The 26,040-nt window shown below is 44.4% G+C and overlaps 1 protein-coding gene across 4 annotated transcripts in view; it reads right to left on the bottom strand.

Annotated features, from left to right (window-relative positions):
- Nucleotides 1–26,040, bottom strand: part of MED14 (mediator complex subunit 14) — a 164,672-nt gene that overhangs the window by 108,076 nt on the left and 30,556 nt on the right. For all 4 annotated transcript variants that reach the window (XM_082244540.1, XM_082244538.1, XM_082244539.1 and 1 more), the window contains exons 7-12: nt 25,918–26,025; nt 23,778–23,910; nt 11,823–11,973; nt 11,625–11,736; nt 10,204–10,329; nt 5,240–5,318 (exon numbers count right to left, since the gene is read on the bottom strand). In XM_082244540.1, coding sequence (XP_082100666.1) covers nt 5,240–5,318; nt 10,204–10,329; nt 11,625–11,736; nt 11,823–11,973; nt 23,778–23,910; nt 25,918–26,025 — 709 coding nt within the window. The remainder of the gene's footprint in view (nt 1–5,239; nt 5,319–10,203; nt 10,330–11,624; nt 11,737–11,822; nt 11,974–23,777; nt 23,911–25,917; nt 26,026–26,040) is intronic.

Below are 26,040 nucleotides of genomic sequence, written 5' to 3' on the forward strand. Positions count from 1 at the left end.
TTCGTGGCCCTCAGAATGGCCTGCTTGGCGATCTCAGGGACCTGGACCTCACCTATAATTCCCAACAGGCACAGCTTAGGATTCTCTGACAGTGTGATCCCAAACACGCTGGACAGTGTGTCGAGCACCCCCTTCCAGTATGCGTGGAGCTTTGGACACCGCCACAGAAGGTGCACCAAATCCCCATGGTCCCTCATGCACCTGGTACATAGAGGTAGTTGTTTGCAGATCTAAAGGCGATTGTATAAGGATACATGAACTTCATGAAACCATAAAAAGCCTGACCATCCTATGCAGTCGCGCCGGGGTGTAGTGGGACCTGTGAAGTATATAAAGTTGAGACAACCTCTGTGCTACATTCAAAGAGCTCAGCTGTACCGCCTGAAGAGCCTTCTCCCACTGCTTATCCTCAAAGGAGCCAACGTCATTTTCCCAGGAAGCTACCATGCGCAGGGGGTGCTGTTCCAGAAAGGGGCCCAATAGTAATGAATAACAGTGTGATATGAATCTCTTAAGGGAACCCACCTCAGACAAAGTGAAACACAGGGGCAGGGGACTGTACCCACTGATCCTCCCCCCCACCTGGGCTTTGACCACATGATGGAGCTGTAGGTAGAATTTCATGGAGATTGGCAGGAGAAACGCGTCCCTCAGGTCATCAAATGACCGGAGTGTCCCATTCCGAAAAATGTGTCTCAGGAGGGTAACACCATGCGACTCCCACATGGCCCCATAGGGCACCTTAGCCAATTCAGGGTATCTGGGATTATCCAAAATTGGACTAAAGCTAGTGAAGCCCACCACCTGCTGAAGCTTTCAGGCCTTATTCCAAGTTTTCTGTATGAGAGCATACATGGGGAAGAGTTTGTTGGATTTGCTGAAACGTTGGGATTCCAGAAGAGCCGCCACACCCCACTGTAACTGGGAAGCCAAATAATATAGCCAAGGATTCGGGAGCGCCAGACCCCAAAATCCTTAGGGCGCTGGAGGTGTTCCAGCCTAATCCTGGGGTTCTTAGACAACCACAGAAAAGACCTAAAAATGGAGTTGACAATGCGGAACACCCTCAGAGGAAAACCACCGGAGAGTTATGGAGGGCATATAACAATTGCAGCATGAGAATCATTTTAATCAGGTTAGCGGATTTTCCCGAAATCTAACCAGCAGGGGAGTTACGTTAAGGCTAGCAAAACCCAACGGTTTAGGGGTAATCTGTATGCCCAAATACCGAAATTCACTGGAAATGGGAATACCCGCATCCGGCAAGGACTGGCAGCCAGGTGCCACATCCAAAAACATCAGAGAGGACTTAATCCAGTTAATAAGGAGGCCAGAGTAGGAGCCAAAGTCCTTAATAATAGACATCGCTTCCGAAAGGGACTGGGACGTGTCGCCCAGTAAAAGCATGGTGTCATCCACGTAAAGCATGATTTTTTTCTTCCAAGGCGCCGTATTTAAAACCCACAATCTTCTGGTTAGATCTAATAAGGGCAGCAAGGGGCTCTATAGCTAGTGCAAAGAGCAACGGGGAAAAAAGGCAGCCCTGTCTAGTACCCCGGTTGAGCGAAAATGAGGGGGACATGCGCCCATTTTCCCGGAGAGCCGCCTCAGGGGAATAATAGAGAAGCTGAACCCAGGAGATGAATTCCTCCCCAAACCCAAATTTACACATGACAGCCCACAGGTAGCCCCACTCCACGCTATCAAATGCTTTCTGCGCATCTAAGGATAACAAAATCATCCCCCTATTTAATCCAAAACAAGATATTTGTACTCAAAAGTAAAATCCTATTCTTGGAGTATTTCAAATGGCAGAGGAATTCAGATACTGTCAGGTTATGCTGGGGCCCACAGGAGGATGGCAAACAAAACTGTAGTCCAGCCTATCACCCCCTTTACTATTTAGCATGCCTCAGCCTGTAGCAAGCAGTAGAAAGAGCATGAACACAAACAGAGTGGAAAGTGCGCCGCTCAATGAACTCCGAAGTAAAGGACTGAACAAGGATTACAAAAAAAAAAAAAACAGAACATTTTTTCTGGTCTATTTAGGGGCACAGCCCAGGAGTCTCCTGAGAAACCAACTCTTGAATCCGACATCTTAGACACGTACCAGATAGGGGGAACTAGAAAACAGAACCAGAGAGAGCACACAGAGAATCATCCTGATGCTCAAGATCTACACCGACGTTACCCGTCAGAGGGGAATGACTCCAAGTAGAAAGGAAGACTGAACATGAACCAGTAAGATTATGATCAACCAAAACTAGAGCTGCACGATTAATCGTATGAAAATCGCGATCTCGATTCACCCCCCCTGACGATCTAAACCTGACATATTCTCGATTCTTTGCATAGCTGAGGGAGCAGAGAAAACAGCTGTGGAAAACTCCCAGTAACTATAAACAAAATGATTACATTGTATCTTTCCTCCCACAAACGCCTATCAGCATTAGTCTCCCAGTAACTATAAACAAAAATTATTACATTGTATCTTTTCCTTCCCTCTGCCAGGGAGAAAGGAAGTTTAACCTCTTAAAGACTGGACCTTTTTATGACACTTGTTGCTTGCAAGTTTAAAATCATTTTTTTTTTTTGCTAGAAAAGTACTTAGAACCCCCAAACATTTTATATATTTTTTTAGCAGAGACCCTACAGAATAAAATGGCGATTGTTGTAATATTTTATGTCACACTGTATTTGTGCAGCAGTCTTTCAAACGCAATTAATAAACTTTAATGAATAAAAAAAAAAACGTAACAGTAAAGTTATCCCAATTTTTTTTGTTACACAGAGAATCGTGAGAGAATCGTGATCTTTATTCCAAGCTAAAAAATCGTGATTCTCATTTTGGCCAGAATCGTGCAGCTCTAACCAAAACCCAACAAAAAACATGTGAAACCAAAGCAATTTCATATGTGAGAAGAGCAGGGTCAACAGCCCTATAAGGTCAAAAAAGAAATTGGTGAAATCTCTACAAGAACAGTTCTGAAGAGGGGACCTAGGAAAAAACAGGTCCTGGTGGGAAAGAAGGGGAATCTGAAGGACCTTCCTCAGGAGGTTGGGTATCAGACACAGAAGGTTCCAATCCCCGAAGGACAGGCCCCACAAAATACTCAATATATACTCCATTCCCTTCAGGGGAAACCTGTGTCAGAAGACCAGCGTAATCTGCCCACTTAAAATCCAGGGCGGCACAAGGCCCTCTAGCAATGACATCCATCAGCCACTAGGCTCTGAGGTCATCTATCACTGGAAACAAAACTATCCTTCTCCTGCCGCAGGAAGGACTCCCACAGCCCAACAAATTGAAGGTACAATAGTACATACACAGTGTCCAACAGAGCCTGGAAAAGGAGACCGGTTTTCCATGGAGGATCTGAAAGTATACATGAATTCAACTTCCACAGTGAGGAACTTCACTTGTATCTGTATGAATCCACGTGGGACACAAGTTTAAATGTTTGCAATAAACCATCACAAATGAAATGTAAGGCTCAAGACATCTGTCCTAAATGCACAATTAAACAGGGTCTACCCCAGCAGTGAAAAGATCCTTTTAGAGGCATTTAAGTCAAGCTGTCAGAATCTGACAGATTAGGGTCACAGACAATACAGGGCAGAAGCTGGGAAAAAAGGAGTGATTCCAACTGCCAGTCAGTATTATTCTTAGATGAGAGCATGTCTTCTACCTGCTTAGTGGTTTACCTGTTAAAGTGGATCACTGGTAGATACACAGTGGGTATTAGACTACCCATTTAACAAATTCCCTACCAAAAGGGAAAAATTCTATTATGCTCTCAGGAGGGGCCCAGGACCCCTTGGGTGCTTACAGTTCACATAAATACCTCAAATAGCAGGTGTAGAAGCTTCAGGAGCTCTGAAAGACTCAAGGCCGGAGACAGCAGGCTGGTCCTCCTAGGTGCAAAGTTATACACACTGCATTCATAAAGTCCCAAATGACCCCCGGCATATATGGGGTCAGAGCAGTGGACAGTGGTGCCTCACAAACAGCCTGTTTAGAACTAAAAAGGTTCAAAGTCCGAAATGGTCAAGGCAACCAGTGGCCCAAGCTTGTTTCAAGGCCTTGGAGGGACACAGAAACTCTGCAGAAGGGTGCACTTAGAACTACGCACCCAATATAGAGGAGACTCCAATATACCTTTTAACTAGAGTTTCTGGATGCCAGATTTCAGGTGTCAGTTTCCTGGGAGAAAACTAAATAGATGCCCCCAGAACTATCAGAACATGGACTGGAGTCAACTGTAGCAGTAGGACAGTCTGCTCTGTGTCTATGTGCAGACATGTTGCACCCCAGGGCTGCAATGCAAATAGACACAAAGTGCAAAGCAGGGCCTCCTTCAGCACGAACGTTTACCACAGTATAACCAGTGGTGGTGGGATCATTAAAAAGTGCTCATTGTGCAATAGCAAGATAGCTCCTAGTGCTTCAGCTCAACTACTCTAACTCAAAGTGCTTTTTCAGAGACAGAGTCAAGTGCTGAGGCAATGCACAGGACACAGTGCAGAGCTCAGTGCCCAAAGGTCACATTTCCAGGCTACATCTTAATGTCCAGTACAGCTGGATCTGGGTATGGCACCTTAAAATCAGACTTAAGAAATGCTGTTTCGGATGTAGAGACCAACTTAAGCAGCCGTATGTTGACTGGAGTTGGAGGAAGAAGAATCCAAAGAAAAATGAATGCCAACTTGAATAAAAGTTAGAATAGATTGGTTTGACTATCTCAGCAGAGCTGAAAAAAAGATAACCATCCTCATCCACTAGCAAAAAACAGAGGCGTGCTGGAGAAAAGAGGGATTATTGTGGGCTTTTTTTTTTTCCATTCTTCCTGTAGGCAGAAGTTTAACCCAGCCATTATCCAGCTATCTAAAATCTTGTGCTCCCCTACCCCAATCAAAGGACAAGAAAAATAAATGTTTTTACTGGACTTTACTTATTTCAACAAAATAAGTCTAGCCTTAATTGAAACCGAGGGTGAATCTCCCTAAGCAAGGACAAAAACTCCAATAACAACCTGACAGGAGTTTCAAACTGTTCCCCACTCTAACAAAAAAATGTAAAAATTAAATTTAAAGGATTCAGGTTAAAGTGTACCTATATATTTGTACATTGCAATTATGCTACATATATGCCAATAGAACTAAAAGATTATACAATCAAACTCTAAGGTGTATGGTCAACTTGACTCAAATAATACTGTTTTCACAAGTAGTTACTTACTTCAATTGTTGGAGCCAAGGGATGATTTTCTTCATGTCATCGTTAATGGATTTTTCAATATCATCTAATGATGTTTGATCTGCAAAAAAAAGTTAGGCTGCCAGTCGATAAATGGTATATTCACTGTTTTTAGACTGTCACTAAAATCCAGTGTTCACGACCGTCCTCTTTACCAGGTTTGTCTTCAGAAACAACACTACAATTATCAATTGTACAATAGCCACTTCAAGATAGCCAGTACGTATATCAAGCTATCAGCCAAAACCCAGGATTTTTGTTTAAGCCGGCAATTCTCCATCATAGAAAGCGATCAGAGCGGCTGATTAGCCATTGGATGTGGGGATAAGGAAAATGTGGGGATGAGGAAAATAGGGGGATGAGGGGGTGGGGGGTTTGCCCAATCACCCCCCAATCCCAGCCCCCTCCGGTTTCTCGGGCTTACCATTCGTATGACCAAATCATCTCTTCCCACCTCTATGATCTAGGAGGAATGGTGCGACATCAGGATGGAAGTAAATTTATTTATTTTTGTTAAAGCATAAGATCAATTTTCTTTTTCATCTGCTGCTTAGAAAGGTAAAGGAGAGATCTGGGGACTTATACCCTGTACACACTATCAGATTATCTGAAGACTTTTGTCTTCAGATTTACCTTTTCTATGTAGTGCAAGGGCCTGCCGGATTGCATACAAATTGAAAGTGTTTAGGTTTGACCTCATATTATATGGTTTTGGTAAGTCTGCAGACAAAAGTCTTCAGATAATCTGATAGTGTGTACAGGGCATTAGAGACCAGATCTCTCCATAAAGAGGACCTGTCATCCCTTATTTCTATCACAAAGGATGTTTACATTCCTTGTGATAGGAATAAAGGTGATCCACAAAATATAAAAATAAAAGCAAAGTGTAAAAAAAAAAAAATTTTCAAATTAAAGCACCCTCATTCCTCACACATATGTAAACAGTGTTCGTACCACATGTGAGGTATTCCTGAGAACATTATAGCAAGAGCAATAATTCCAATGCTAGACCTCCACTGTAACTCAAAACTGGTAACCTATAAAAATGTTTAAAGCGTCACCTATGGAGATTTTTAAGCATCGTAGTTTGTCGCCACTACATGAGTGTGACATGTTGGGTATCTATTTACTTGGAGTATCATCGTCTTTTATATTTGACCAAAAAATTGGTTCTATATTGTGTTTTTTTTTTTTTTTTTTTTGCAATAAAATTCATTAACCAGCTCCGGACTGCCTGCCGCAGATATACTGCGGCAGGCAGCCCCTCCAGTGCGAACAGACGTAGCCAGATCACAGGCGCTCTGTGTGATCATTTCAGAGAGAAAAGCTGCCCGTTCATCTCTCCCAGCGGGGATGCCAATGCATGGGTCCGGAAGCCATGATTGCCGCTGGCCACCCGTGATAGTTCCCCGCTGAGAGAGAAGAACGGGCAGCTCTTGTAAACACAGCTGACCGTTCTCTCTGGAATGATCACAGAGTGCCTGTGAACCTTCTATATAGGATCACAGGTCTCTATGGTCATTTCAAAAGCCCAATCCCCCACAGTTAGTAATCACTCCCCTAGGCTTGCATTTAACCCCTTGATCACCCACTAGGTTAACCCCTTCCCTGCCAATGTCATTATTACAGTAACCGTGCATATTTTTAGCACTGATTACTGTAGTAATGTCACTGGTCGCCCCAAAAGTGTCAAAAAAAAAGTTAGTTAGGGGTCCGATCTGTCCGTCGCAATGTCGGATTTCCGCTAAAAATCGCAGATCGCCACCATTACTAGTAAAAAAAAAATAAAAATGACAAATCTTTTCCCTAGTTTGTAGATGCGATAACGTTTGCTCAAACCAATCAAAATACGCTTATTGCGATTTTTTTTTACCAAAAATATGAATACAAAATCGGCCTAAAAGGATGAAAAAATTAAATTTTTACATTTTTTTGGAAATGTTATAGAGCAGATTGTGAAAAATATATATATATTTTTTTTTCCCAGAATTGTTGCTCTTTTTTAGTTTATAACGCAAAAAAGTATAATCGCACAGGTGATCAAATACCACCAAAAGAAAGCTCTATTTGTGGGAAAAAAAGGACATCAATTTTATTTTGTTACAGCGTCGCATGACTGTGCAATTTTCCATTAAAGTAACGCATTGCCGAATCGTAAAAAATGGCCTGCTTATTAAGGGGGCAAATCCTTCCAGTCCAGAACTGGTTAAAGTGCATTTTTCATCAGAAAAAAAACGCATTTGAAAAACCAACTGCTAAAATGCCAAGTGACAAAAATTGCAACGCCATTTAATTTTGTAGGGTCTCTGCTAATAAATATATATATATATATATATATATATATATAGGGGTTCTAAGTAATTTTCCAAACAAAATATACAGTTTTTTACCGGAAAACAAAGTACCAGAAAAGGCCTGGTCCTCAAGTGGATAACCATGTAACTGAATAACTACATTAGCTTGTAATTGTTCAACATCCAATCACAGCCAAATTAGGTATGGTAACGGTCTTCCCCCTTATAACTGGGAATATTTAGAGCCATCTGCATTTTTCTATTCGTCCCACTGCAGAGTCCCACAAATTCTTGCTGAGCTTTCCAGTGAAATCTACTTAATGAAATTCCCTGTTATGGTGTGGCAACGACGCTGCACTGTTCCAGAAATCGGAGCACTGTCCCCACACTTGTGTAGGCTGTGTTTGTCAGCACTACAAACGGGGGTTAAAAAGTTGAAGGGGGCATGGTTATCAACAGTCTGTAGTTTGTCAATCAGCACCAGGCCATACCTAGCCCAGGCCAAGACTGTGGAGCTGAAACCCTTCCACTGAGGCACAAATTAAGCAGAATTTGGCTCAGTCAGGGAAGGTAAATGAAGTCTCTTGTTTAAAGTGATATTAAAGGCATATATAAATAAAAATAATAAAAAACGTTATACTAACCTGCTCTGTGCAGTGGTTTTGCCCCCACCTTCAATACGGATGAGGGCGCACCTGAATGCTGAAGGAGCCTTGTCTGCGGGTCTGGAGAAGCCTGCCCTGGACTTTCCAGACCAAGTTCGCTTGGATCCACCAGAGGAGGCCCTGAAAGGCTTTGATCCCTTGTTAGACGCCCCTGAGGGACGAAAAAACTTCTTATGAGCCGAGAAGGATGGCCCACATCTACGACGAGGGTCTTTACCCTTACTAGCCTGCGGAAGAAAGGTACTCTTCCCCCCTGTGAGACCCTTAATGATGTCATCCAGGGTAGCTCCAAACAGGCGATCTCCTCGAAAAGGAAGATCAGTCAAGGCCTTTTTGGAAGTCTGGCAGACCAGCATTTAAGCCAAAAAATACGCAGAAGGACCTCTGCTGAAACAGAGCCTAGTGACTAGGGGAGCTACATCCATGGAGGCATCACAGATAAACTGCAGCCCCTGGACCAACTGGTCCACAAGCTCAGCAAAAGCAGGGGGGAGCCGCTCCCCCTCCAGGTCACGGCATAAAAGCTTAGCCCACTCAGTCAGAGTTTGCGACACCAGTGCAATGGTAAATACCGGCCTCAGTGCCCGAACCAGCCACAGTGTACATATTGCGGGCCACCGCCTCCGCCTTTGTCAGCCGGGTCTTTAAAGGCCAGGGACTCTTCAACCGGAATCATGATTGCCTTGTTCAATCCGGAGACCGGAGAGTCCACCACCGGTGGAACAGTCCACTTTTAAAGAAGGGACTCCTCAAAAGGGTACCGCATAGCAAATCGCTTAGGGACAACAAGGGGACATTTTAGTCGTTCCCACTCTTTAGCGACAATTCTGTCAAGGCTCCCAAGGAGGGATCCCTAGGCCTCAGAAAAGGGCACAGGCAGGAAGGAGGGAGTCCCCACCAGGTACAGCCCCCCCCCCCTCACAGCCGCCAGCACCCTGCCACCACCCCAGGAGTCGAACCAGGCCACCTCAAAGCCCCAAAGGGGGGTGGGATGGCCCATTGGGACCACTAGACCGATGAGGGGGGTACCTAACGGGAAGGACGGGAACCCAGGTGTCCGACTGTCCTATGGAGGGGCCCACGTCCACCCCAAAACCCTCCAGAGGGAGAGTGGGGGCAGTTACTTACCATACTAGGAATAAGGCGGGCACCGCTTCAGAAAGAAGCTCCTCTCCATCGAAATGGGGGGGCTGTTGGCCAGGAGGAACACTGCGACTCAGGCCGAGACCCCGATCATATGCGACCTCGCGTGATGTTTAACTCGCAGGCCAGCCCCTGTCCGGTGGGACTATGTCTCAGCCGACCTAGCATAGAGCCAAGGTCTGCATGCACTTGCTGGCCAGACTGGGGTGACCACTGGATCAAGATTATCCAGCCCGTCGCCCAGTCCAGCAGTTGATTGTATATCACACAGGAAAAATCCAGAAGAAAAAATAACTATCTAAAAATAAAAAATTGCCAGGACCAGAGAGGCCAGCAAAGAACTAGTACCTATAGCAGAGAGAGGACGTATACCCTATGGGACTGCCCATAGGCATAGCCAGACTATTCTGCCTGCGCCTAAACAATTCCATCAGAAGTTCCATTCCCCCACCGACAACCTCCTGGGGCACGTCCCAGGAGGCTGCGAGACCATTCACACAGTGCAGCGTGCCTCGTGCACATGCAGTGGGGAGCAAGCTGTGAAGTTGACAAAAGTAACAGCCAGCTTCTCACAGTAAACATCCCAGTGCTGGGAACCCACAGACCGGCAAAGAACAGGCCTGGATGAGGACAGCGCTGGGTCCTTGGACATATAAGAGTGTGTCAAAGTCAGCAGCTACAGTATTTGTAGCTGGTGACTTTTTTTTTTTTAAAAGACTGAAGAACCACATTGAAACTGATATAAAATTACATTTAAAAGCATTTGTGGTAAACACTACAGTAAATGTACAAGATAAAAACAAATTTTGTAATATTCCATATTATACAAGCAACAAAATCTTACCAAATCCATACAGCATTAGCTGGAACATTCCAGAATGAAGATCTACAAACACATGGAGACACTCTGATCGACCACAAGGCTCCAGAATGGGAATGACCAACGTTGGCAAAGCAGTTTCCACAAACGCTGAAAAGCAAAGATACACATTAAATTAAAAAGCAATAGTAAAACATAGGATAGCTTTTTTTTTCTGCGTCTAGGACTAAAACAATAAAGAGTTTCCCTGAAATTCAGTATCAGGGCAAGAAATAGTACACACAGCAAAGATCCTCTACTGCTCGATTTGGCAAATTAGGCCAGCCATAGGGTCCTTTCATATGGGCTTTCTGCCCGACGGACTCCATATTGCTTAGCTGGGATGGATCCGCCAATCCCCGCTGAGCAGGCGGATGACAGCTCAGTCTCAGCTTACTTTGCAGAGACAAAGCTGTCAGATCCCCACTCCCCTTTATGGGAGATGGGATGAAAACGGACCTCCTGTCCATTTTCATCCAATCCGATCCTCCAGACGGATGGAAAATAGGGGTTTCCATCCGTCTGGATTTCAAGGACCACATCGGATTAGAGAGCAGCGGGTGTCATCGGACATGTCACCGCTGCCATCTGCTGCTCCATAAAGGGACATGGAGCATCCGATCAGGTCGGCCTGTAAAAACTGAAAGGCGGACCTGATCGGAAAGCCCGCCTGAAAGGGGCCATACACACTTGATAGCAGTACCTCAACAGAGTACTGCTATCAATCACCGGACTGCATAAGAACAGACTCGACAAGCTCCATGAACCCAATCACCAAGGAGAGAAAAGAAAGCCCTTCAGGCTTTTCATATGCTGTGAATTCACTTCCAGTGTGACTCCTACCTCCTGTCGTTTGGGTACAAAACTCATGCATTCTACTTACTTCATGTATAAGATATAAGGTGAGGTAGCGACAATAAAGTGACGGTCTCCAAATGGCTAATTACTAGTCACTAATGTATCCCCGCGACATAACAGTGGCATGGCGGCCTGCAGGTGAAACCACAATGCTTGGCAGGGAAAACAGACATCAGACCACCCATATATGTCAGATGCTGAAGGTTCTGCTGGCAGGTGTATCTCTGCAAGTGACAATCGGATGTCAAGGTGCCAGGAAGGATAAGTTAATTCTGTTCTTTTTCAGGTGTTTTACTTTCGGTTTTATTAGGGTCTTTTCCACACAATGCTGAATAAGCTAAACGGGGGACACATCCCTTTCCTATTGCAAGTGCAAACAAACTGGTATAGAGTGTAAATTAGACACACGCAATCAAGAAGCAAAAAGACACAGCTATGTCTTCTGATCAGAAAGCCCAACAAGCTCTGTAAATAGTATGAAAGCAACTGTTTAAACTGTAATAATTGTAAAACAGAAACAAAGTGAGAACATAAGTTAGAATACATACAGCTGTCATTGGGGTTGAAACTCTGTAAGATAGCTTTTAGCTCTTGCAACTTCTGATGCGACCTTGCATGAACACTGTCAATTAGCAATTTCTCTATAGACAGATGGTCAATCTATAAACAGAATAAAGAAAATTGTAAATTAACTTTCTAAAGTGCTACCAAATGAGGAATACTTCTGTTGAGAAGTTATTTCTTACCCGCATAGCTCTTTCTGTTAATTTGGAATCAGAAGCTGGTAGAGGGGGTTCATGAGTAATCTGAAGAGGTTTTGAGCCATCATTCTCATCAATTTTTATAGTGACCTTGTGAACAGATGCAGTACCTGTTTTTCTTCCCAGCACCTGCTGGCTGTAAAAAGAAGACAAAAAAAAAATGTTTTTATTACTGCTTAAGGCTACAATCACATCTAGGCATTGCTATTTTTACAGGCGTTTTTAGGTTGACAAGTGACCAATGAAAAAAAAAAAAAAAACCACACACCTGTAATCTGCCAAAAAAGACGCTCGTGTACTTTTTTTGAGCGACGGGCATTTTGCTTCAGGTAACAGAACGCTCAGGTGTGAACAAAGGCCTTTGAAATGAATAGGATTTTTCTTGTTGGGCGTTTGAGCGGAGGCTAAGAGCAGAAAAAACGCCCAAAAAACGCAGAGATGTGAACGGAGCCTAATATTGGAAATTAACCCGGTAAAATCTACAATCTGTTCACCCAGCTAAATGCTCAGAAGAAACATTTTATGAATGATATTTTTTGTAATGACCTCACTTTGAAAAACTATACTTTTTGTAATAGCATTTGTAATAGGTTTAGAATTTCAGTATTCAGTATCTGTCAATCCAGCTTTTCTTTTCAAAGCAAACTTCTCTAGCTCTGTAAAGTTTTAAATTTACTCCCTAAAGAGCAAGTACCATAAGCTGCCTGCTATGTCATTAAATAACACACTTCTCAATTCCACTCTGTTGCTAAATGCTTGACTGCTCCAATGCTCAATATCAGGCCTATCCAGCATTATCAAATTATCCCCTTTCCTTCCAAATAGCCAATAAGGAGCTCCTACTCGATAGTGAGATAGCCTGTGCGAGGGGCCCATCTCCTTAGGGAAATCACAGCAGAGGATGTTCCTATTCTGAAAAACAACACTAGGCTCCTAGTGGTGTCAGCTCTTAGGCAGGGCTTGTAAAAGGCTGGCCATACACAGAGTGAATTTCTTTCCTGCAACCACTGGATTAGACAGTGGTTTTGCTAGTGGCTAGCGGCCACTAGTCTCTAGCGATAACCGCAAGTAAAACCCAGCATGCTGGTTGTCCCCAAGTTGATCAATCAGCTTTATGCATGCAGCCTGCCCATACACAGATCAAATCTAGGCTGGTTCCTGCTGACCCGGTCGAGATTGGAACAGTGTATGCCCTGCCTAAAGCCCCATACACACTGAGCATATGCTCAGCTTCCCTGAAAACGTTCTCCTGTCAGGCGAAAACCTGTTTAAAAAAGGGCCTAAAGCCACACTATGCACACGTTTAGGGTCGTCAAGCATTTGAGCAATTATGGATTCCACTCACCAAAGGATTAGTTTATTCTGGCCATTGGAATGAATGAACGCTCAAGTACTAAATGTGCCCAGTGTTTAGGCTCGTCAAGCATTCTCTTCGAATATAGCTGTAAATGACTGTGTGCATGGACATAGGCTAAAATAGGGGTGCGTTTACAGGAAGAAAAAAAAAAAAAAAAAAAGTAGTCAGTGCCTGTAAAAGCTGTGTTTCTTTTAAAGTCTAGTTTGTATGGGGCCTAAGGATTAAGCCATTGACAATTTCTTAACTGCAACAGCTAAAAGTAGTGAATATACAATGTTGGACAGACACAGTAAAAGGTAATGGATATACCTCAGTGCAGACATAAAATGCAGTGTCATAACTATTAACTTAACTGGTTTTAATTACAGTGCATCCAAAAAAGTATTCACAGCGCTCCCCGTTTTACACATTTTGTTATGTTACAGCCATATTCCAAAATGGATTCAATTCATTATTTTCATCAACATTCTACAAACAATACCTCATTATGACAACGTGAAAGAAGTTTGTTTGAAATCTGCAAATTTATTAAAAATAAACGAAAAAAAAATCACATGTATTGACAGCCTTTGCTCAATACTTTGTTGAAGCACCTTTGGCACCAATAGCAGCCTCAAGTCTTTTTGAGTATGACGCTACAAGCTTGGCACAGCTACTCCCATTCTTTCTTGCAGGACCTCTCAAGCTCCATCAGCTTGGACGTGGAGCAACGGTGCACAGCCATGTTCAGATCTCTCCAGAGATGTTTCATCGGGTTCAAGTCTAGGCTCTGGCTGGGCCACTCAAGGACATTCACGGAGTTGTCCCATAGCCACTACTTTGTTATCTTAGCTGTGTGCTTAGAGTTGTTGTCCTGTTGGAAGATGATCCTCCTTCCAGTCTGAACTCCAGAGTGCTCTAGAGCAGGTTTCCTTTAAGGATGTCTCTACATTGCTGTATTCATTTTTCCCTCAATCTGGACTAGTCTCCCAGTTCCTGCCGGTTAAAAAACATCCCCAGAGCATGATGCTGCCACCACCATGCTTCACTATAGAGATGGTATTGGCCAGGTGATGAGCGGTTCCTGGTTTCTTCCAGACATGACGTTTGCCATTAAGGCCAGAGAGTTCAATCTTTGTTTCATCAGACCAGAGAATTTTGTTTCTCATGGTCTTTTGGCAAACTACAGAAGGGCTGTCACGTGCCTTTTACTGAGGCGTGGCTTCAGTCTGGCCTGATTGGTGGAGTGCTGCAGAGATGGTTGTTCTTCTGGAAGGTTCTGGAGCGCTGTAAGAGTGACCATCGGGTTCTTGGTCTCAGTTTGCTCAGGCAGCCCGCTCTAAAATATGAGTCCAGGTGGTTCCATTTATGGATGATGAAGGCCACTGTGCTCATTGGGACCTCTGTACTCACTTTTGTTGCCAGCAGTTTAGACATTAATGGCTGTATGTTGAGTTATTTTGAGGAACAGCAAATTTGCACTATTATACAAGCTGTATACTCACTACTTTACATTGTAGCAAAGAGTAATTTCTTCAGTGTTGTCACATGAAAAGGCAGAATAAAATATTCACAAAAATGTGAGGGGCGCACCTACTTTTGTGAGAAACTGTTATATATATATATATATATATATATATATACACACATATACATATACACACACACACACACAAATACACACACACACACACTGCAGTGCAAAAAACAGTGGATTGGACACTAGTACTACTCACTTTAAATACTCCCAGTTAAAGCGGTAGTATACCGCTTTTTTTCACTTTTAACTACAGGTAAACCTATAATAAGGCTTACCTGTAGGTACAATTAATATCTCCTAAACCGGCACGGTTTAGGAGATATTTGCAGTGCATGCAGCCGCTCATGCTAGCGGCGCATGCGCTCTGAAGGTCCGACGGACCTTCAGCTTTCCTTACCAGAAGCTTGCCGGAAAATGACCCCAGCGCGCATGCGCGGGAGTGACGTCATCGCGGCTCCGGCCAATCACAGCGCCGGAGACGCCGAACCCGGAAGAGATGCCGTGGGATCATGTCAGCGCCCGCAGCGGTGTCCGGGGGTCCGTGTCGGGGCTTCGTTCTAAGGTAATTCATAATGAGCTAGTATGCGATGCATACTAGCTCATTATGCCTTTGTTTTGCAGGTTTTTTTTTTTTTATTTTAGGTTTACAACCGCTTTAAGTAGAATATTATAGTGCAGAAAGCATAACATTTCAGCATGCATGTTCACCAGTTAAACTGCTTCTGTTTTTTTCATATATTGCTGCCACTTCACTAAAAACACGCTCACTTGGTACCGAGGAAGGAGGAGCAGAAAGGTAACTTCTAGCATGAGAAGCAAGTCTTTTGTAGCGTTTTCTTTCCACCACTGAAGATGATCACCACTTCTTCTGTCAATTACTGGTGCCTTCAAATGGAGATTAAGTTCATCATCCAGGGTCATTATTGCAGATTCGGAAGAATCCTCTGCTGCATGAGGCCCTAATAAAACACTGAACATGGCATCTATTCGGCCACGATCATGTTTCTTCTCTCCAGTCTTTTTGGACATTTTTCACTTTCTGCAGCATCCTGCTCTTCCAGATTAGAAACTTGCTCTTCCTGACTTATCTTTTCAGCAGGAACCCCCTGCACCTCTTCTGTTAGCCATTGTTTTGCCCTGGCCAATAAGTCTTCAGAAGAGAAAGCATGATTCTTGTATCAAGGATCCAAAGATATGCAAGCACAAATTTTTTATTCTCTTCATGCTTTTCAAAACGTTTGGCGCGGCTGTCCCTCATGACCTGCCTACATGTTTTAGTGCCATGTGTGTTGGGTCCTTCATTCTCTTGAAGAAGCATCTTCAGCACTCTCACACATGGGATGACAGATGACACAGATGAGTCGTAATGACTCACCTCTGGTGTCACTTCCTCTATGGGGAGGAGGACTCAATGACATTGGCTACAATGCCCCACTGATTAGCAGTAGGACAAGAATATCCTCCATATTCACCTGAATAAATAGTAAGAGCTCGCTTCTGCTCCAGTATTCTTTGCAACATGTGAAGTTTTGAGTTCCATCGTGTTGGAACAGCCTGAATCAAGTTGCTTTTGGGTAGGCAAAGGTCTTCCTGAATGCACCTCAGTCTCTGTTTGGCAAGGATTGAATGGTGGAAATGGCCTGTGCACCTCTTCCGCATGCCAATTATATCAAGCAAAGCACATCATTTACCACAAGTTGGAGGGTGTGTGCCATGCAACTGAGGTCTAACCTGTTAGCAAGCCTCATTCCGTTCACCATGTTTGCTCCACTGTCTCGAAGCACAAGCATCATTCGGTCTTTGGCTATTCCCTACTGCTCCAGCATGCCTAGAAACCTCTATCTAATGTACTCCTCAGTGTTGGATCCTTGCATCACATTTGTATTCAACACCAAATGCCTTTTTGTCCATCCGCTGTCAATGAAGTGGCATGCAAGACTCATTAGTGACTCTGTTTGTCTTTACCAGCAGTCAGTCATGAATGAGAGTGAGTTGCCAGCATTCTCTGGTTTCAACATAGCCTTTACTTTCTCAATGACCTTTTGGTGAATCTTTTCCAGCATTTCAGTTTGATAATATTTGTCACTCCTCAGTGTGTACCTTGGCTCAACTATGGACATCAACAGCTTAAATCCAGAGTCAGACACCATTATAAATGGCTGGTTATCAGTGACCATCATCTCTGCGATTACTATGTCCAGTACTTGGGATCTTCCATCCAAATTTAGCCACCGTTTTTTTTCTGAAACATATCTTTTATTGATGCCTGGGATACTGGTATTTCACCTTGTGATTCATTGTGTTTTTTCTGTGCTGCATGATATAATTTAACATCGGGCCCAAAGATTTGACGTATTTTTGGTTTTTGCAATTGCTGATCCCATGCTTGCATTGTTTGTGCACGTGTTGTACACTGCTGCTTTTCCTGGAGATGGAGACGAGAAATAGTCCCAGTTAACACTTTTACTTTTTCTATCTGCATCCATCTCCATTGAAATTTTTAAAGACACTACTAAAATGTAATATACTTGCTGGCTGGCACCCTGTGGTGGGTGGCTGGCTGGCTGACACCCTGTGGTGGGTGGCTGGCTGGCTGGCACCCTGTGGTGGGTGGCTGGCTGACACCCTGTGGTGGGTGGCTGGCTGGCTGGCTGACACCCTGTGGTGGCTGGCTGGCTGACACCCTGTGGTTGGCTGGCAGGCACAGGGGCCTGTGGCTGGCTGGCAGGCACAGGGGCCTGTGGCTGGCTGGCAGGCACAGGGGCCTGTGGCTGGCTGGCAGGCACAGGGGCCTGTGGCTGGCTGGCAGGCACAGGGGCCTGTGGCTGGCTGGCAGGCACAGGGGCCTGTGGCTGGCTGGCAGGCACAGGGGCCTGTGGCTGGCTGGCAGGCACAGGGCCTGTGGCTGGCTGGCTGGCTGGTACAGGGCCTGTGGCTGGCTGGCTGGCTGGTACAGGGCCTGTGGCTGGCTGGCTGGCTGGTACAGGGCCTGTGGCTGGCTGGCAGGCACAGGGGCCTGTGGCTGGCTGGCAGGCACAGGGGCCTGTGGCTGGCTGGCAGGCACAGGGGCCTGTGGCTGGCTGGCAGGCACAGGGCCTGTGGCTGGCTGGCTGGCTGGTACAGGGCCTGTGGCTGGCTGGCTGGCTGGTACAGGGCCTGTGGCTGGCTGGCTGGCTGGTACAGGGCCTGTGGCTGGCTGGCTGGCTGGTACAGGGCCTGTGGCTGGCTGGCTGGCTGGTACAGGGCCTGTGGCTGGCTGGCTGGCTGGTACAGGGCCTGTGGCTGGCTGGCTGGCTGGTACAGGGCCTGTGGCTGGCTGGCTGGCTGGTACAGGGCCTGTGGCTGGCTGGCTGGCTGGCTGGTACAGGGCCTGTGGCTGGCTGGCTGGCTGGTACAGGGCCTGTGGCTGGCTGGCTGGCTGGCTGGTACAGGGCCTGTGGCTGGCTGGTACAGGGCCTGTGGCTGGCTGGCTGGTACAGGGCCTGTGGCTGGCTGGCTGGCTGGTACAGGGCCTGTGGCTGGCTGGCTGGCAGGCACAGGGGCCTGTGGCTGGCTGGCTGGCACAGGGGCCTGTGGCTGGCTGGCTGGCTGGTACAGGGCCTGTGGCTGGCTGGCTGGCTGGTACAGGGCCTGTGGCTGGCTGGCTGGCTGGTACAGGGCCTGTGGCTGGCTGGCTGGCTGGTACAGGGCCTGTGGCTGGCTGGCTGGCTGGTACAGGGCCTGTGGCTGGCTGGCTGGCTGGTACAGGGCCTGTGGCTGGCTGGCTGGCTGGTACAGGGCCTGTGGCTGGCTGGCTGGCTGGTACAGGGCCTGTGGCTGGCTGGCTGGCTGGTACAGGGCCTGTGGCTGGCTGGCTGGCTGGTACAGGGCCTGTGGCTGGCTGGCTGGTACAGGGCCTGTGGCTGGCTGGCTGGTACAGGGCCTGTGGCTGGCTGGCTGGCTGGTACAGGGCCTGTGGCTGGCTGGCTGGTACAGGGCCTGTGGCTGGGTGGCTGGCTGGTACAGGGCCTGTGGCTGGGTGGCTGGCTGGTACAGGGCCTGTGGGTGTGGGTGGGTGGCTGGCACCAGGCTGCTGTGGGTGGGTGACTCACTGTATGGCTGTGTTACACTACCGATGGTTAGGCCCAGTGCACAGATATATATATGCACACACAAACTGACAGGGTGGCTAGGATTTTATTATTTTTTTACACTAAGCTCAAACATGTGCCCAGACTATGCACACCAAAGTATTGACATATTCCAAACCAGCAGTAAATTAGGATTTTTGTGCTCACTGTAACCTTTTTGGAGCCCATTAAGAATTCAGATACTATCAGTTTATACTGCTGCCTACAGGGAGACTGGGCGCTGGCAAACAAAATTGTAGGCCAGCCCAAAAGAACTCCTCTTGTTCCCAGCATGACTCGATTCCTAAGCAAATCAGTATCAAAAGCATGGTCATAAACACAAAAGGTGGTGGGACCTAAGCACCCCAGTAGAATTTAAAAAAAAAAAAAGGATACAGTGAGTATAAAAATCCTTTTTCTTTCTTTCTTGTCCTTCATAGGAATTCAAATACTGTTGGGATGCTCAAAAGAGTTCCAACAGAAGTGTGGGAAAACAGCAACAACCAACAAGACCCACAAAGAGGACAGAGGACTGCTTGCAGAACAGGAGCAGCATGAAAGACCAACTCCCTAATCAGATCCTGGATGAGGTAGAACTCTATGCTAGAAAGGGAAGCCTATCAAACACTACCAACAAACTAAAATATACTATCAACCTGATGTCCAAGATCAGGACAGAGAAGGTTACCTACCATAGTGGAATGTCACTACCATAGTTTGATGTAAGGGAGCCTTAAACCTGAACCAGAAAAAAGGTGGGAAACAGAACCCACCCAAAAAGTTGGAACAATAGAAAATTCTCAATGTAGCCAATAAAAAAAAAAAAAAAAAGGACTAGGATATCTTCCACAAGGAGATGGTCCGAATGTGGAATTTAGAGCAAAATGTGTCCAAGGAAATTGGAAGGCCAAGGCAGCACATCCCACAAAGGGTGGAAAATGACACAGGAATGGGTTGCCTAGCTAGGCAACCAACTTCGCAGAGTGAGGAATACCAGAGAGATTACAGTAGCTGCACAGAAAAAAAACGCCCATAAAGGGTGTAAAGTAACTCCCGAGACATCTAGATGGCTCAAGGATTAGATCCCACAAAAGGTAATCTGACTGAAGAGGTAAGGTGTAATGGAGTAGGAAGGAAGAAAAATTAGAACTCGACCCAAGACTGACAAATAACCACCAGAATCAAACAGATAAAATCAAGCATCCTCTCCAATGTCCAGAGGTTTCACTGTGGCCTGGCAGAAAAAAATTCCAGGTCTTTTCTGAATCAGAGCACAAGCCATGAAACATTCCTGACAGAAAGCAACAACAATGGAGTGAGGAGCAACCCCCTTAATGGAATTACTAAAAGGACATGTAATGGAGTAGGAGCAAACCTATGACAAGAAATATGACAGTCCTTTCTTAGGACACTGTGGTTTAGCCATAAAAAGACCTACTCCCAGAGAAGAATTTCAAGAAAAATTATCCCACAGGTTCCTCAGCAGAAGAGACCTGTGACTTAAAGCTAATGTGTTCCGTCTGTTGACAACTCAGGGAGACAAATTACTTTCCAGCTGGGATTTCTGTCCGCCATGTAGGATCTAAAGTGCACCTGAGTGTGCAAACCTCGTTTCTCTGTGCAGAGGCTACCAAGTGAGGAGAGACAGTTTCCAAGGCACTGCTCTAGAGGGGAGACAGTACAATCAAAACTAATATTCCCAACAGCATCCAGTGCAGGAATAAAGCTTCTTCTCCAGACACAAGGAGTCGTCCCATATCTTACCAGGGGGTGAAGAAGCTGCAACATCTAGATGATGATCAAACAGGGTCAGGAGCATCAAAACTTGCATGCTTGACTCCCTAACATAGAGGGTACTATCTGTTCTGAGAAACCCCAGAGATTGAGGTACTCTAGTGAATAAAATGCTTCAGGCACTGGGGGGGGTGAAAAATCCTCTAGGACACCAAGAAAAGCTGATCGTTCACACCAGGGGCTAACCTGGTCCAAAGATGGGGCTTAGCTCCTGAACCTAAGATAACATCAGAATGGGAGCAAGGGCTTCAGGTGTGGGAGGGACCCAGGGAAACTGGATCAGGTGAAGAAATGTCATCACACCAAGGATTCCTTAACCTCCTTGGCGGTAATCCCGAGCGTGACTCGGGGTGGATTTTTCATTGCAGGATTGGTAACCCCGAGTCACACATTCGGGTTGCATGTGCAGAGAGCACAGCGGTGTTCTCTTACCTTCTCCTGGCGATCCAGCGACGATCTCTCATCGCTGTGACCGCCAGCCGAGAGTCCCGCCGCTCCTCCGTCCACCGTCGGTGTGATCACTTCCTAGTTCCGTTCCCTGCAGCAGCAATGCTGCATGGGAGCGGAACTAGGGAGGGAAATTCAAAAAAAAAAAAAAAAAAAGTTGCACAAAACACATTATATATATATATATATATATATATATATATATATATATATATATATATATATATATATATATATATATATATATAAAATTATAGTATTGATTCAATTATAATTAATGCGTTGTATATTACATATATATATGTGTGTGTATATATATATATATATATATATATATATGTGTAGGTATGTATGTGTATATATATATATATATATACATACATACATACATATACACACACACACACACATATATATGTAATATATAATGCATGAATTATAATCTAATCAATAATATAATTTTATTATATATATTATATATTAAATAATAAAATTATATTATTGATTAGATTATAATTCATGTGTTTGTGTTTCAAATTTATCACATCTGGGATGTCTACTAGACTCTTGTTTTGGTCAGGTTTAAGTCAGTAATTACTAAGAATTGTAGGCCTATAATACATAACGCCAAATTTCCATGAAAAGAATTGTACCGCTTTTGGTATGTAATTCCTGACAGAATCATACTGCCAGGGAGGTTAAAGGGTCCATAGCTTTAATTTTGTGGTCTCATGGTAAACATAAGGCAACATTTTGGAGCCATGCAGGGACCCTTCTTCAGGTGGCAAGGTGCAGTGCAGGTCAACTAATATTTAAGAGACAATCCACCAATCAGCGCTAACAATTACGGCCCCATCCCGCCCCCTCACATCAAAATAACGCTAAAAGCTTGCCATTATTCTAAGTTTAAACCTATGACATAACTGCCAAACGCACAATAGTAGTTAATAAACTAATAGCAAACACTCCACCAGGCATTAAATAAAGAAAGGTGCTGGTCACTGTCAAAAGATGAAACTTTACAAAAAACACGAAAGGAGTTTGCCATCTTTAACAAGCAGCAGGCCGTACAGTCCCGGGGCATTGTTAATCCCGGTTGCCTAGCAGCATGGAGGCGCGCAGTTTGGCCTCCAATGTAGTGCATGCTGAGGCGCATGTGCAATAGAAGCACTTTGCTCCGTTTGCGTTTAGATCAGGTGCAGGGTTCCCTGCAGGAACAATATTATGGAGCAACCAACGGGGTCACCAGTGGCAAAGGATTAGCCTGGGAGCTAAAAGGAAGGCTGGGGTCACTTGAAGTAGAGTAACTACATGCACACATGTTGCATCACATAACGGTAATGCAACTAGGCCCAAGTGCGAAGCAAAGCCTCACGTTCTTACTAACCCAGACAGATGATGCCGGTAAGGGCAGGATGCTTCTTCCTCTATGCTGAATAGTTGAAAAGGGAGTACAGAGCACTCATTTATAACTCTCCAATCAAGTCCGTGCTCAGCCCCTCAGCCCTAAACCCTTTCTAAGCGAAACCAGCAGTGTCAGTAAAACTGAATGGCACCCAACAGCGCAAACAATGAAGTAGCTATCGGCAGCCCAACCAGTCTTCCACACACAAGGCGAGTCTTCAGATACAGGGTCACACTTGGACAAAGTATCCGAGTTTTGGACCTGAAACACACTCCATGATTAACTTTCATAGTACACTCCGGTCTAGAAAGTGCCACTATACACAGCCAAGTTCCGAAAGAACACATTTCAGGCTATCATTAGGCACAGAGTTCAGAGGGGTCCAGGTACAGCCTCCAAAGCTAGGCTTAAGAAACGCTGATCTAGATAGATAGCCCAGCTCAAGCAGTGGTGTAGCAAAAAATCTTGTTTCAAGTCAATGAAAGAAGAAATGCACAATCAAGTGTAATGGAAAAAAAAAAAAAAAAAACAGCAAAAATGGATTAGACATTTCTCAGCTTGAAAAAAATACATACCCATCCTCTTAGGATACTAGCAAAAAGCTGAGGCCTGCCAAGAGTAGGAGGGGTTATACTGAGCTGGTGTACATTTTTTCTTGTTAGCCAGTGTCCAATCTACCGGTAGGCGGCTGTATAACCTGATAGTATATGAATGTCTGTGCCCCACAAATGACAGAAAACCACCTTAATACAAGCACGCATTCCCTCCTACAGTCTTCAAACTTCAGAACAAATAGAGGGAAATTTTAGCATCTTTCTCTAGAGAGCAGTTCTTGAAAGACTGTCTGTCTTGCAATGTAAACAAACCACAAATGTTTCTAAGATTTTAAAAAGCAACTGAAAGTGGACTAGTCTTTTTTGTGATTTTTGAGAGCAAATTACTTCACATTACAAAACAGCTACAGAGATCAGTGATGGCTTGTTTTAAGGTTTTTTTTTTTTTTTATTTGGATTATAAAAATAATGTAATGTCAAAAGTATGAGCACATATGCATTTTAAAAGTACTGGAAAAGAAAACCAGAAAAAATCCTGTATTCATACATCAGCATAACTTCATAAATTAGCTACCCGGAAAGAAACACATGACATCGAAACATTAAGCATAAAGAAAAAATCTCTGGAAAAATACAGTTAGGAACTCAACTATCTAGTATTGCAAAAAATTCCAGTATCAAAGCATAACATTTCATATTGTTTTTATGAACATAATACATTTTACTGCATAAACAAATATAAAAAGAATACATACTTCCAAACGCCAAGTATGAGACATTTTCCTGCAATGTAACGTTCAATTTGAACTAGATCTCCCCAGCGCTCTCTTATCAGTGCCAGGGCCTGTGAGTGTAGGACTTCTAGCTGAAGTGATAAGCAGAAGGAGTCTGGGCAGCAGCAGAGTTAAGGAAAATTGCACTATGGTAACAATGAAAAATAAAAAAACTAGCAATTCACAGGCAAACTGGTTAGAAACTTGACAGCACTTGTCCTTTAAATATGATTAACTCTCAACTGCATTGCAGTCAAAGCACCTAGTACAGAGCGCAATACAGTGCTGTTGTATTTAAAACCTTCCTGCCTGGGAGGATCCAAAAACCACTCAGTATCTGGTGTGACCACCATTTGCTTCACGCAGTGCAACACATCTCCATCGCATAGAGTTGATCAGGTTGTCGATTGTGGCCTGTGGAATGTTGGTCCACTCGCTGTGCAAAGTTGCTGGCTATTGGTAGGACCCGGAACACGCTATCCTATATGCCAATCCAGAGTATCCCAAACATGCTCAATGGGCGACATGTCCAGTGAGTATGCTGGCCATGCAAGAACTGGGATGTTTTCAACTTCCAGGAATTGTATACAGATCCTTGCAACATGGGATTGTGCATGATCATGCTGCAACATGAGGTTATGGTCGTGGATGAATGGCACAACAATGGGCCTCAGGATCTCCTCACGGTATCTCTGTGCATTCAAAATGCCATCAATAAAATGCACCTGTGTTCGTTGTCCATAACCTACGCCTTTTTTATGGATAGTGTAGGACCCACTGATAATGGGGTACTTTGACGCAGTGGTGGGCTTGAGCACGATATGGCCATATGGTGGGACTAAATCCCCATTTTTATTTATGGATTGTCTCCATATATGATAGTCATTTCTTTTGCATGTGTGCGCTATTCTTTTTTAATATACATGTCGCTTGGTCCATAGCTGCACCGGCTTTAGATATACATGTTCAGGGTTTGCTCCCCCAATTTTTTGCTTGTTTATACGCCTGCCCATACCATAACCCCACCGCCACCATGGGCCACTCGATCCACAACATTGACATCAGCAAACCGCTCACCCAGATGACGCCATACACGCTGTCAGCCATCTGCCCTGTAAAGTGAAAACAGTGAAATCGAATGTGAGCATTTGCCCACTCAAGTCGGTTACGACGATGAACTACAGTCAGGTCGAGACCCCGATGAGGACGAGGATGCAAACTGATTGTTGCAGAAGCTGTCTGGGTGGCTGGTCTCAGACGATCTTGGAGGTGAAGATGCTGAATGTGGAGGTCCTGTGCTGATGTGGTTACACGTGGTCTGCGGGCATGAGGCCAGTTGGATGTTCAGCCAAAGTCCCTGAAACGCCTTTGGAGACTGCTTATGGTAGACAAATGAACATTCAATTCACAGAAACAGCTCTGGTGGACATTCCTGCAGTCAGCATGCTAATTGCACGCTCCCTCAAAAGTTGCGGAATCTGTGGTGTTGTGCTGTGTGATAAAACTGCACATTTTAGAGTGGCCTTTTATTGTGGCCAGCCTAAGGCACACCTGTGCAAGCCAATAACCATGCTGTTTGATCAGCATCTTGATATGCCAGACCCGTGAGAAAGATGGATTATCTCAGCAAAGGAGAAGTGCTCACTAACACACATTTAAACAAATTTGAGAATATTTGAGAGAAATAGGCCTTTTGTGTACATAGAAAAAGTCTTAGATCTTTGAGTTCAGCTCATGAAAAATGGGGGCAAGAACAAAAGTGTTCCACCTTATAATTTTGTTCAGTATATATATATATATATATATATATATATATATATATATATATATATACACACACACACACACACACACACACATATATATATATATATATATATATATATATATATAAAAATAAATAAATAATATACACACACTATACATACACACATATATTATAATATATACATATACACACACACATTTTGCATTTAATTTCTATTATAGGCTGTATGGGTTGTTTTACAAGGTGAGGGTTTACATATACTTTAAAGTAAATGTTAGAACTTTAGACATGCAAACTTGCTAAATGAAACATTTAACATTTTTAGAAGTATTCTGATGAACACAGAAAGGATACGTAAACAGGTGTACATGTCCTGGAGTGGTTTCTCATCAGCAAAAAGTCTGGACTGAACCAGCTGGTGGATGAAGTGTATCTGCATGCTGTGAACCAGGGCACGGCCATCTTTGAAAAATAAGA

The sequence above is a fragment of the Pelophylax lessonae genome, assembly GCF_965119305.1.
Source record: "Pelophylax lessonae genome assembly, chromosome: 2".
NCBI classification, from domain to species: domain Eukaryota; kingdom Metazoa; phylum Chordata; class Amphibia; order Anura; family Ranidae; genus Pelophylax; species Pelophylax lessonae.